Consider the following 14,497-nt stretch of genomic DNA (forward strand, 5'->3'; position numbering starts at 1 on the left):
TAAGTTTACAGTCACTTCCCAAGTCTTCTCAAAGCTAAAAAAATCATTATTGTTTGGGACATAATGGACCAAGCCTAGTTAGTTTAGTAACTTTCAACAGGTTAAAGTAGGATTTGTTAAGTATGCAGTAGCTGAAATGTAGATACTGCCTAAAAACTGTCTTACAGATGCAGGCCAAGTTTTGCATCTTGAAGGAACAGAATTCTAGAAAATTCAGATCATCTTGGGAAAGGAAGACCAAACCAGAGTCCTTGGCTCTTTAATAATCATATTTGCAGGGTCGTACACCTGAATTCATCTATCATCAAGAATATGTCCATTAACCTTGTTTCTTTTTTAGAGCTAGACTACTGTGGGCAAAAACCTCAGGTTGGAACTCAGAGCTATTTCTCATTTAGTAATTAATTTTTCTCAATTCTCCAAGTAGTCTCAGGAAAAACAAAAACAAAAACAAAAACACCATCTTCCAAATTCTCTAGCTGGCAATAAATATGTCAGCTTGTGTAGCAGGTGTTGTGGCAGCCCTAGCATATGAAAGCTACTAGCAATTGTTAAGAAAGGAAGGTACCAGGGCATTTCACTCTAGCCTCACCCGAAGTTCAATCTCTCTAAGTTTAACAATGATGGCTTTGCTGTCAACTATGAGAATAGGTACCACTTTGATATCCGTTTCACTAATATTTTGTTAAACTATTCAGTTTCTTCAAGTTGGACACTCATTATTCTTTTGGTTCTCAGAGTTCAGGGCCATATACTTTCTCCTCAGGTTAAAAACAAAAAAAGGAGGGGGTTCTCTTGTTTCAAGCAGTAATCCAATCCCTGATTCACAAATGCATGCCGAACTGATTCCGCATTCCTGAGTCTATTTTGGCAAATAACTCATCAGCAGAGGCCAACTCGTCTTCCATTGGTGAGGCTTTTTCTTACAGCTTAATCCTATTTCATTGGAATAAACCTTGCTTCCATAAAACCGCACCCAAATCACAGTCTATGTTCCTTTCTCTTCTCCCACCCCATCTCACTTGCCATTGAGCCCTCTCCTCTACTTCTCCTATAATGACATCAGACAAGTGTGTAACATGAAGATTATAACTACTGACTTGTTTTACAAAATGATGAAGGCTTAGATAGGTTTACTTAAGAGCTCAAAGTGAGTTACTCCATGGAAAATGACAAGCACCCAGACTTTTCCGTTTTCAATTCTTCAACAGGTGGCATTTGCCGTTACCCTTTACACAGTGAGGCTGCCACAAGGCCCGATACACAAGTTGGAGTGTTTATTTTGGTATTAATCCAGCAAGAAAAAAAAAAAGAGTTAAATTGGGAGACACAGTACTGATCATGTTCCTTGGAATCATCACACAAATCACTCTACCATTCAAGATCTAAATTTTCCTCTATATTAAAGGAACATGAAAATCACTAAGATTTCCTTCAGCCCCCGAATTCTGTACCCCATCGTTGGTTTTAAAAAGGGAGAGGCAACACAAAGTTGTGCACATCTTACCTACCCATTTTCAGCAGCACTAACAACATAGGGCTGTTTCGAGAAATCCCTCGCTCTTGCCAAACATGTTACTGAAGCCGAATGACCAAATAGAAGTTCTTTAGCTGAAATCTGAAAATGATGAGGGTAAGCTTTTAAACAGCTATAAATTTTTGAAGAATATCAACATCACATTATGTAAGTATTCATAATTCTGATTAGGAAACCCTGCTACATTATGTTTTTGCTCTACATAGGTTTTAGGAAAACTCATCTATGCCATATCAAAATTCACAGAATAAACATCTAGATACAGGGGCACTTGGTTAAGTGGCTCAGTTGGTTAAGCATCTGCCTTTGGCTCAAGTTAGGATCTTAGGGTCCTGGGATCAAGCCCTGTGTCGGGCTCCCTACTCAGTGGGGAGTCTGCTTCTCCTTCTCCCTCTGCCTCTCCCCACCATTCATGTCCGCTCTCTCTCAAATAGTTTTTTAAAAAAATCTTAATAAACGTCTAGACATAGGAGATGTATTGTACACATTTTTTTTTGTTTTTGGCTTTGGTTTTGTATCCACCACAAAACCTAAATAATCGCCAGACCTGTTTTACAACACCTAGGTTTTGAATACAAATAAGTCAGTGTTGATGTTTCTGATGCACAAAATGTGCCTCAATTGATAGCAGCATATTAATGAGCAAATTTCAGAATTTAGAAATGAGTTTACAAAATAATACAAGGAAAATATTACCTTTTTTTTGTAACCATTATAACCTTATCGTAACCTTATTTGGTTTCCTGCTTCAGAAATAGTAAAAATTAATTTTTTCCACATTAAAAATAAAAATTTTTTTAAAGATTTTATTTATTTATTTGACAGAGATAGAGACAGCCTGCAAGAGAGGGGACACAAGTAGGGGAAGTGGGAGAGGAAGAAGCAGGCTCCCAGCAGAGGAGCCCGATGTGGGGCTCGATCCCAGAACGCTGGGATCATGCCCTGAGCCGAAGGCAGATGCTTAACGACTGAGCCACCCAGGCACCCCTAAAAATAAAATTTTAACTAAGCTATTGCTGAAAAAGCCAATGTCTTTCTACTGTACATGAATTAAGAAATATAGCACCAAGGGCTAATTCTTCCATTATCTGTGTGGAAGATGTTTATTGCTCTTTATTTTATAAAACAAGATTATTCAAATCAAACTACAAAACAAAAGACAGGCAGGATCCCCTCAAGTGGAAAAGAGGTTGTCAATAGGGACTAAAAATTTAATTTGAATAACTAGAAAATTTGTAGGTAATAAAACTTGTCTTGAGGGGAATAAAATTCATTATGCTTTTTCTGAACTATGCAGACATATCCAGAGATGATAACCAAATCATAACAGTGAGGACAAATTACTTCAAAACACAATCATTCTCTGCCTTCATCTTACTTCTATCACAATCAGAAATGCTTCTCTAAAGACCTGTTGTTAGACTAAATTTCAAGAGCTACGAAGAAGTTTTGTGGTTGCTTAAAACCATTGACCTTATTCTACCTTTTTCCTGGGAAATCCAGATGATTCCATCTCAAAAAACAACATACCATCTTTCCCCATCACTAAATTCTGGAACACATACCCCTATGAATTTAACACCTTTCCATTTTTTACAGGCCAAGTTAAGCAAGGAATTAGGGCAAATCAAGGAGATTTCTTCTCCCGGAAGAAATCTATGGACAAAATTGCATAATGGTACTCCATTGCTTTGTAGATGGGAGTCCTCATTCTACTACTAAATCCCCACATGTAGTTAAACTGTGACAATTCATTATATCTCTTCATTTTATCATATTCTGGAACTGCCTTAAGTAAAGGCAACAAAAAAATCCACCATCACACCTACTCATCGTCATGATGAAATCCAGGGGACCTTTACTTCTATTCATAGGCTCTACCTCCATGATTCATTGTGCACCCCACCCCCACCCCTCACCTCAGGAACTTCCAAGAGCACAAATGGGAACACACAACTTGATGAGCATCCACCATATTCGGGCACTGATGCAACTACGAACAGGGTTTAATGCCCATTTCACAGATGAAGAAATCAAGGTTCAAAGAATATGGCACTTGCTCCATATGAAAGTTGGTAAATATTAGAACTTGACCAAGCTCTCCATTCTTTTCCTGTACACAATATTGCTATTCTCGTTATTCTTCATTTTGTCACTGTTGTGTTTCCTTCAGAGTATTAAATAGAAGAAAAATAGAACATAGGAATACTTAGGGAATATATCTGGGAGGATGTTCAGCTCGGCTTTCTCCATGCTTAAAAGTGTTATAAATACCAGCAATCAATACCAGGAAAGACAAGTGAAGTAGTTTCCAGCATGAAACTTGGAGAAGCTCCTCACTGGCAGACCTCACGAAGAGGTCTTTGGGAGTCAGAGCCTGAGCCTGGAAGCAGCATGCATTACCTGGGCATGTCATGAGAAGCTTATTCTCTACTCTCCTGTAGCCTGCAATCCCACCCCCCACGGACAGGGAAAAGCTGAGACTGTGTTCCCAATCCCCTAATAAATACCTGGATACTCCAAGATGTCCAAAACTTAAATCACCTCCTTTCCCTTCCTATTCCTATTCTCTAATCACCTCTATTCCTTCTACAAATCCATGACACTGTCACATCACCAGCCTCACCCATCACCCAAACCCCAAATCTACAGGGTATCTTTAACTATTCCTGCCCTTCTACCCACACTCCAATCAGTGGCTCAGTTCTGCATATTCTTTCTTCTTAATATCTTTCCATTTTTCATCTCTATTTCAACCCCTCTGTCACTGATTTGGTTCATATTCAAAAACTTTTTATTACTATTATTATTATGTTATGTTAGTCACCATAGAGTACATCATTAGTTTTTGATGTAGTGTTCCATGATTCATTGTTTGTGTTTAATTTTCTTGACTAAATTAATGTAGAAGTTCCTACCATAGTCACTGCCCCTTATCTCCTCTCCCCCTCCCTTTGGTATGCCCTTCACATTAATACCAAATGATAGTCTCAATCACAAATATACTAATATAGGATTATGTCATCTCCTTGCATAAATTATCTCGAAATCCCTTAATATTGCCACTGCTTTTAATTAGCATGTGGCGTTAGCTCTTGCTAGTTATTATTTTTTTTTTTAATCTAAATCCCTCACCACTTCAGGTACTCAGAGTATCTTGTATCATCACATCAGTGCACTGCATTAGCCTATGTCCTTCGTCGACTACACTGCAGCCCCCTGCGCAGCCAGCACCAAGTCTTCTCATCTGTGTTTGGACGCAGGTACCTAGCACACTACCTAACTTATAATACGTAGTCAATAAATGCATGTTGAACAAACGCTGAGTAAATACCAGGAACCTACGTAAAAAGATACAGATGCGAGGCTTACAGATGCGAGGCTTCCAAATTTCTTAAGCTTATCGCAACCTACGTGCTACAAGACAACTACTCAGCCGGAAAACACTATACTTGAAACATTAAAAAGGGTGGCAAGACCATTTAAGCCATTCAGAAGTATCTCTAGGAGATAATAAATGTGAGGGCCACTTTTCAAAGCTCAGCTGTTGCAACACCAGTTCCTTCTTTCAGGAATGTTCATAAACATTGAGCTGAGCTGGTCTGCTTTGCAGTTCTTGGCAGTCCTGTAGTGTAAGTCCTCTGTGATGGGAGATGTTAATTAATTACACTATAAAATAGAATTACAATTAATTGTTAATTTAGGTTTTAAAGTGACAAACTTTAAAGGCTAAAAATAGTCTTTGATCTTTAAAAGGCTTCTTAATGAGGGCAGTATACTTTAAGTACATCATTAGTTTAAATGTTCAAATTGGGTCCAGAGGCTGCCAGCACTAAGCAAATATCTATTCTAATATGTTAAATGTTTATGACTTGGGACAGGGACAATTAATTGCTAATCAATGGGCCAAATCCTAGGTGAGGTCAGGTTCTGAGATAGGAAGACGACAATAGTAAATTGGATTTAGAGCTTTCTGATGGGATCTTTAAAAATCACAGGCAAGCAGAGACGAAAAGAATAGCAAGAAGGCCAAACTGACAGGAACACCCAGATAATTAAGATATTACTCATTTAGTTAATAGCGGTTTTCAAGAGTGCCCTTTGTTTAGATTAATGAGCCATAATTTTTAGAATTATACTTACATGTCTGTAGTTCAGTTACTTAAACATATAATTCAGGATGTAAAACGGTAAAACTCAGCATAGCTTAAAGGGTGATAACACTTAGCCGGTAGCTAAGATTAGCAATATTCATAATCTAATTTTCAAATATGATCTTGATCCATCATATAGTACTTCATTTTCTCCAAATTCAGAAGTAAAGCCAATTTATTGCTTCAGGGAGCACCTTTTTAACAATCATGCAAAACTCCCACCGTCATGGCAGGTAGAAGCAAGTTGTGCTTATTTTGTGAGTGCCGTCTGCTTCGAAGTGAATCATTTTCACTAACCTTTAGTTCAGGTGAGAGATTCCAGAGACAGAGCTGACCTTCTTGACTTCCAGTCACAATGGTTTGCTGGTCATCAGTGATCATTATGGCAGTGATGCTGTGCGGAGGGGCCTTCTTCCCCCAGAGCGCTACTGCCTGTAGAGAGGACCTCATGCTGAGAGGATTCTGAACACAGGAGAAAATGGACACAGTCATTATTCATAAATGTGGGGGGACTGATCATGTCACGAATGGATTTACCATGATCTACACCTCTGGGATGTATTCTCCCAGAGATGGGGAAAAGGGTGCTTCCCTGTCAATTAGAGAAGGCAGTCAGTAGGCATTGAAATTACCATGCCCAGTGTTAATTCACCACACAGCAATGACTTTTAGCCCAGTTTGTGATCATTGATGCTGACAAAGACAAGGACAGAATAGTCCACCCACTCCACACACGGCTTTGACTACGGGTGATCCTGACTTGCTCAAAGTCCAGCAAGGCCTCTCAAGAAGAACAGAGCTGGCTACACGCTGTAATTTGAAGACAGTTTGCATACTCTCTCTCCCCAAAAATGTCACCACTTCACCTATGTAACAAATATCTGAACTTTCCAGTTAAGTAAATCTTTTCTACAAAAAATAGTGTTTCCTAGTCTTCAAAGATTCACATGTGACTCTCCTGATATCATCATATTCATGTTCCACCTATACTACTTCTAATAATTTTTATTTCACCTATTTTTGTATTTGATATCTTCCTCAACACGAATTTTCATGAAATTACTACCTTCACGTGTTAGTTACAAGGGTTAAGATGAATATATATACTTATCAAAAAATGCTTGCCTGTGCCCCACCCAAAATCTGAAATACACCTAGTGGTATGTGCATTAGTCTGTGACACACTAAGTTAAATGTTTCCCCCATTCTTTTCTGAAATACAAATAATCTGGTGATGAATAATGCTTTAAGTCTTTACAGTAAATTAGGAAGTTTCCTCTTATGACTTTATGGTGTATATTTAGTCTCATTAAAAACGTCAAAGATAAGAGAGGGAGGAAGATACCAATTTACTTCCCATGTTTAGCTTACTTTCCAAATCTGGCTTGATAAAGTTAACAAAGTGAAAACCTTCTGTCCTACAGGACTTCTGGTTCTGAGGCATAGGAAGGATAAGCACCAAAATAAGTTATTAAATTTTATGGTACATATCATTTATAATGTTTGATTACACATAGACACACACACACACATATAAACATGAGTATGCATTGACACCATGAGCACAAATTTGATGTAGGCCATGCTTAACCCATAAACTGGTTGCTTTCAAAATTTTATTTGTTGTTCAGTTGTTTGGTATTCAGTACAAGTTCCTGATGATTCACTTCTTAGCTCAGTACACAAGTGGTCCCCAGGTACCATGAAACCAAGATTTCTATGGGAACTATTTGGAGCTTTGCAATTCAGACTATCAGGACCACACATATTGATCACATTACTAAGCTAACCAGAGAGTTCTGGTTTCAGTAACACTGTAACTGGAGCCTGGACTTCTACTTCAAACACAGAGAAACAATGCTGTGCATGCGTGCGCGCACACACGTGTGTTTGTGTGTGTGTGTGTGTGTATGTGTGTTTTAATTGTTGACTCATGGCTACGCTTGTAAATAAGTCTAGGGAATTCCAAGCAGTACAAATCTAAGTAAAATCTGAAATGGGAGCTGAGTCACTGTTAATCCCCGCTTAAGGACAAGAAATCTTCCTTACTCAATGAAATGGAATCTAGAAAAACTCCAACACTATTCAGAAAGATAAGGAAGCTTATTTCCAAATCTCCTAAGAAAAATATGCCAAACCTAAACCACAAACAGATTTGGAATAAAAAATATCTTTACATACATACAAGGCCAGAATCCCCACATGCAGAAATCCAGGTAAGTAATTGTTCTCTGGTCAATGATATCAGTGGGGGGCCTCTCAAAAACACTACACGCTTAACTAGAATATCTCAAATTTTTAAAAAATCATGCCAAGTGTTAAGAATGTAAAACAACAGAACTCATACATTGCTGTTGGAAATACACAATGGAAAACAGTTTTGGAATTTTTTTTACAAAGTGAAACATGTGCTCAGGGACGTTACACAGTCACTTCATCCCTAGGTCTCACCCAAGAGAAAAGAAAGCAAATATTTACAAAAAGATTTCTACATGTAGAGTTTTATTTATAATAGCCCAAAACTGGAAACTCAAATCCATTAAATGAGGTGAATGGATAAACGAATTGTGGGATAGCCACACAATGGAATACTATTCTGCCATAAAAAGGAATGAACTCTTAATTTTCACAACATAGATGAAACTGAAAGTAATTATACTGAATGAAAACAGTAGCTAAAAAGAATAAATATAATATGACTCCATTTGTATAAAATTCTAGAAAATTCGAATTACTCTAGGACAACAGGAAGCAGCTTAGTGGTTGCCTATGAACAGGAGAAAGAAACAGGGATTACAGAGATTGCAAAGGAGAATAGAGAAACTTCTGAGGATGGTAGATATGTTCATTATTTTGACTGCGGTGATTATCTCATGAATGAACACATATGTAAAACACATATAATAGTATACTTTCAATACATACATGTAGACTTATAAATACATATAAATATACTGCATATCTATTACATTTTAATAAAGTTTTTTTAAAGCATTTTGGAAGATACTTTCACAACCAAGACTGCATATGGTTTTCACAGATACAAGTAACTCCAGTGGCAAATAAGCTTGCAATAAGAAACTACAAAGCATTCAAGAAAATAATAAACCATTAGTAAACAGAACAATCCATACCACCAGAACCAATAATAAGAGAACAATATAAAACTTATTGTGAAAGAAGAACAAATATGTTAAGTTGTGATAAACTATTAAACAGGAGCACCTGGGTGGCTCAGCTGGTTAAGCGTCTGCCTTCGGCTCAGGTCATGATCCCAGAGTCCTGGAATTGAGCCCCATGTCAGGCTCTCTGCTCACCAGGGAGCCTGCTTCTCCCTCTCCCTCTCCCTCTGCCTGCCGCTCCCACTACTTGTGCTCTCTCCCTCTCCCTCTCTGTCAAATAAATAAATAAAATCTTAAAAAAAAAAAAAAACTATTAAAGAGACAAAAGAAGAAACTTGAAACCTTAGGAAAAAAGACAGCCTATAAAAAAATAACCAGAATTTTAAAAGAAACAAATACTACTTCTAGAATAAAATATAATCATTGGAATATAACAAATGTGAAGAGAATATATCAAAACAGACTCAAGTGAAGAGGGAATCAATGGACTTAAAGATAACTCTCAAGAAATTACAAAATAAAAAAGGCAAGAAGTGATTAAGAAATGGATGTTGAGTGAAAAAAATCAGAGAGTTAAAATCAATCAGAGATATTAAGAGCTACAGATGATGGAAACACCCAACATTTATCTAATATAAGCTCCAAAAAAGGTAGAACCCTTTCTCTTTCTGGCTAGTTCAGTCCTAAAACCAATAGGCAGAGAAAGCATGACTGGAGTGTCAGAGCTCAGTAGTATGAGGAGGGCATCTGTATAGGAGAACACACGGAGGTGGAGCCCAGGGAGGATGAGTAAGATGCCCAGACGTGGACAGCCCCGTGTGAGATGCACAGTCCAAGCAGAGTGAAAAGGGACAACGTGCGCAAGGCTGTTGCATACTGGGTGTTGGAGCCTGAGCAAGAAGGAAGGAGTTCACACCATGAGGATGATAAAGGAAGTGGCCGTGGTGTGGGGCTCAGAAACCAGTGCGAGGTGAGAAGGGTATTTGTATGGAAGGGAGAGCCAGTGCGGAGTGCTAGAGCCCAAGTGGGGTGACGATGAAGTTCACGCTGGGTAAGGAGGTACTGGCCCAAATTATGGATAATTATGAGCATCAAAGTGAATCATACTAGGAACAGATTGAGATTCACTGAATAAAATGGGAAACCACGCATTCCTACTGATCATTACTAATTACAAAGAAAATAAGAGAGTAACTTCACACAGGAAGAGCCTAGCAAGTAATGGAAGTAAAAATTATCAGTGAGGGACAAACTGGACCCACGCACCACCCGACAGGATGCCATGAGAATAACATGTGTTCCTGCCATAGATGTGTGACCTGAATCTAGTCATGACTAAAACAAACTGAAGGACCCTACGAAATAACTGACCTGTAATTTTCAAAACGGCCAGGTAAGGTCAAGAAAGTCAAAGACTGAGGAAGGCTCCAACCAAAAAACTCAAAGGACATGACCACTAAATGCAAGACATGGGTCTCACCTAGATTCTCTTACTACAACGGACATTACTGGGATACCTGGCAATACTTGAGTGGGGTCTAGGACTGAATAGTAGTTATATATCGATGCTAATTTCCTATTTTAAAAGGTTCATTGTGATTGTGTAGGAGCATATCTTTGTTCTAAGGAGTACACACTAAATTCTTAGAAGATGGAGAAGACTGGCAACTTACCACTAAGAAGTTTTCACAAAAATAGTTCTTTGTACTATACTGTTTACTCCTAAGTTCGAAATATTTTTAAAAGCATATTATTAAAAAGTCAACGGGTCTACCATTTTCCAGAATATTTCAAAGATATGAAAACTTAGATTTAAGAATCCAATGTGTTAAGAAGGATGAAAATAGAAATAAATGGACACCAAAGCACATCCTAGAGAAACTGTAGTTACACTAAAGCCAAAACATGCAAGAAATAGAACAAAACTACCTGAAAAAGGAACAGCAAGGGTGCTTGCTCGAAGCAGATCTCTCCACAGCAAAATTATGGCCAGAAGTTATTGGAATATTACCCGTAAAGTGCTGAAGGTGAATGTCAACCTAAGTTTTCATACTTAGCTATCACTCAAAGTGAGGGCAATATAAAGACATCTTTCCAACAAGTAAGGCCTGAGGGAGTACAGCGTTCACAGCCCTTGCTCAAAGAATTACAAAAGGATGTACTTTAGGAAAATATATATTAAATCAAAAAGAAAGGAATAAAGTGGAATACAGATGCAATGGTGAGCAAGGCCACTGGTAAACACACAAGCAAATCGAAGTGAGCACTACCTGTAAAATAATATTATTAATAATGATGAAGATGATTAATTAGGGAGTTAAAGAAGTAAACGAAAATTCAGGTAAGAACACTAAAGAAGAGGAAATGGATCATTCTAATATTCTTGTACACGTAGGGAGTGAGCAGAAATACTCAAATTTTCTTAAGGTAAAAATTCATAACAAGATATTTTAAAAAAATAGTATGTAACTTCCGAACAGTAGTGTGGTAAAAGGCAATAAAGAAACCAACAGAAGAAGAGGAAAAAAATCATACCAAAGTATCACGGAAAATGGAAAATGCACAAATAAATGGTAAATTCACATATAAACATACCATAAGTAGATGATGTTACATAGATGAGTTAAACTTACTAGCTAAAAAACAAGGGTTTTCAATGATAATATAACCTAGAATATACTATTTATAAAAAATTCCTAAAGTATTTACACAGTAAGATTGAAAATAAAGGCATAGACAAGGTTATACCAGGCAAATAGTAATGAAAGAAAACTGGTATGATAGTAGACAAATAGTCTTTAAGGTAAAAATATTAGTGGGGGAAAAGGGTTCACTTTCTAATGATTAAACACATTTTTCACTAGAATGGGATAATGATCTCTAATCTCTAGGTACCGAATAGCAGAGCCTCAAAATACATAAAACACAATCTTGCCAAACTACAAAGAAAAGTCAGACAGATTTACTATTAAGGAGAAAGATTTCATATATCACAATCAGTAATATGCAGATCAAGCAGACCACAAAGAAAAAAGTCAGGTATAAAATACTTGAATTTGCATTTGTAATATCATGGACATATGTAGATTCCTGCACCCAGCTATGAAATAAAAGCACATTTTATTAAATCATGCACATGACATTTACAAAACTGCCCGTGTTAGACCACGAAATATGTCAACAAATCCCAAATGATTAATATTATGTAGGCAACATTTCCTGACCAAAATGAATACAAATCTGAACCTCCCCTACTCAACACATACACATACAGACAAATGTTTCCAGTGTTCCCTTTCTAAATATTTGGGAACTAAATTTTATATACACACACACACATACACACATATGTATATATATTTTCTAAATGGACTCTGGGCTACCCAGAAAACATAACACAAATTAAATATTATTAAAACCCAAAGACAGTGAAAACTTTGTATAATAAATCTTTCCAGATGTATGTTTTAGAAGTAAAATTACAGCCTTAAATGCATATATTAATATGAAAAATTAATGAACTAAACATCCAAATTAAAATTTTATATAAAAGATCAAGGTAAATACAAAGAATGTAAGACAGACAATACCGTATATTAACATACTAATATTTTTTTAAAAGAAAATAATCTACAAAAGCAAAACACAGTTCTATGAAAGGAGAAATAATATGAATAAATCTATGGCACGTTTGATAATGAAGAAATTAAAAACACCTGTGTATGTGTGTGTGTGTGTGTGTATATATATACATATATATATATAAGGTAAAGAGAAAATGACTGTAATCAACATTAATATTTTAAATGGAAATATTATAAATAACTATACACCAAAAATCTGGAAAGATTAAGTGAAATAATTTTTATAGAAATACAGATCCCTGGAACTGAATGGACATGAAACAGAAAACACAAATATATCCGTGACCTTAGAAATGGGGGGGGTAAAACTACACACAATTATACACACATACACACACACTTACCCATTTTAGCAAAAACTATATTGGAGTGTAATCTTGGGGACTTAGGAGGCACATTCACACATATGAAAACACCGAGGGTAAACCCGCTAAGCTCTCTAATCCTCCTGGTAAAACGACAGCTCACGTAACAGCTCACTTGTGTTCACATCAACAGATTAGAGAATGAGGGAGCAAGACGCAAAGAAAGTGGGAGCATAGTGATTTCCAGCTAAAAAAAGCACAGGAAAAAAAGGTAAATCACAACAAAGAAAAAGAAGACCAACCCCCCCCCCCCCCAAAACCTGTTATTCAAGCTGCCAAGTCATGGGCCCATATCTCCATCACTCTGAGGGCTCCATGGTATTCCAACCCAGGACAATTATTACTCATCATGTACTGACCGGCTGAATAAGAGATGATGAGATGGCCAATACACTCTGCTTAAGAAGGCAGGAAAGCAGGGTGCCTGGCTGGTGCGTGGGTTGAGCACCAGGTCATGACCTCAGGGTGGTGAGATGGAGCCCCATGTCGGGCTCTGTGTTCAGCATGGAGTCTGCTTGAGACTCTCTCCCCCTCTGCTCCTCCCCTCACACACACACTCTCTCTCAAATAAATAAATAAATCTTAAAAAAAAAAAAAGGCAGTAAAGCAGGAAGTAGTAGTTTTAACAATTCTTTTTTTTTTTTTTTAAAAGATTTTATTTATTTATTTGACAGAGATAGAGACAGCCAGCGAGAGAGGGAACACAAGCAGGGGGAGTGGGAGAGGAAGAAGCAGGCTCATAGCAGAAGAGCCTGATGTGGGGCTCGATCCCAGAACGCCGGGATCACGCCCTGAGCCGAAGGCAGACGCTTAACCGCTGTGCCACCCAGGCGCCCCAGTTTTAACAATTCTAAGACAAAGAGTTAAACAGTAAGTTTCACTTATCAGGGAAATTCACTTGGGGAGGAGAGCTCACTCCCCCGGATAGGAGGTAAAGGTGATATACGTGAAGAAAGACCATAAAGCTCGTATTGAGAAGAACCGCATGGGTGTATTCTAACATTCTGCTCCTAAGAAACACTCCTCCTAACTGTGTATTAGTCTTTGCAGCATAGCTTCTCGTATTACAACAGAAATCGCCATCTGAAAATCATTTGCACTTTGGCCTCACACTTGGCTTACTATTGTGTGCCTCTGAGAACCAAGACGTGGTAGAAAAGGGCGTACTCGGGGTCACGCTGTTCCAAAGGAAACTGGGCATTTTGTGTCCATAGGCAATGTGTGCTTGGCTCTTGTCTAAAGGGCTCTCTTGTCACCTTTTCAATCTGGGAAACCAGAGTCAAGGAAATTTCTCTAGATCGCTCAGCAGAACTGTAGCAGAAACAAATTTGGGGAACATTAGCCAGAGAATTAATACACTTGTAATGATTAACTATCATCATGCTGAAGATAAATAATTCCTGAGGTGAGTTATTTATATCCCTGTTACTCTGGAAAATTAGCTTCTCTTACTTGGAATCATTGCAACGTTGTCTACCCGATAACCAGTCACTTTTTCTGGTTTCCTAATTTCCCCTAATATTATCTACTCTGCAATGATGTTTCCCTAATGAAATGAAACACAACTGCAAGGACGCAGGGCAGGCCTCGGTTGGCACAACGTCTCGCCCATAGTGGGTACTTGAAAAATGTTATTTTAAATTTAAATAATATTGTTGTATTATATGATTTTGAT

General features: G+C 37.6%; 1 protein-coding gene across 4 annotated transcripts in view; it reads right to left on the reverse strand.

Moving 5' to 3' along the window:
- The window catches only part of WDR72 (WD repeat domain 72), a 214,113-nt gene that overhangs the window by 178,392 nt on the left and 21,224 nt on the right, over positions 1-14,497 (reverse strand). For 3 of the 4 annotated variants that reach the window (XM_057306315.1, XM_026518516.4, XM_026518515.4), the window contains exons 2-3: positions 5,989-6,153; positions 1,512-1,618 (exon numbers count right to left, since the gene is read on the reverse strand). In XM_057306315.1, coding sequence (XP_057162298.1) covers positions 1,512-1,618; positions 5,989-6,141 — 260 coding nt within the window. In that variant the 5' untranslated portion in view covers positions 6,142-6,153. Of the gene's footprint in view, positions 1-1,511; positions 1,619-5,988; positions 6,154-14,497 lie in introns of those variants that run through there. The other variant, XM_044391077.3, reaches the window with a different exon arrangement.

The sequence above is a fragment of the Ursus arctos genome, unplaced genomic scaffold (genome assembly GCF_023065955.2).
Source record: "Ursus arctos isolate Adak ecotype North America unplaced genomic scaffold, UrsArc2.0 scaffold_36, whole genome shotgun sequence".
In the NCBI taxonomy this organism is placed as follows: Eukaryota; Metazoa; Chordata; class Mammalia; order Carnivora; family Ursidae; genus Ursus; species Ursus arctos.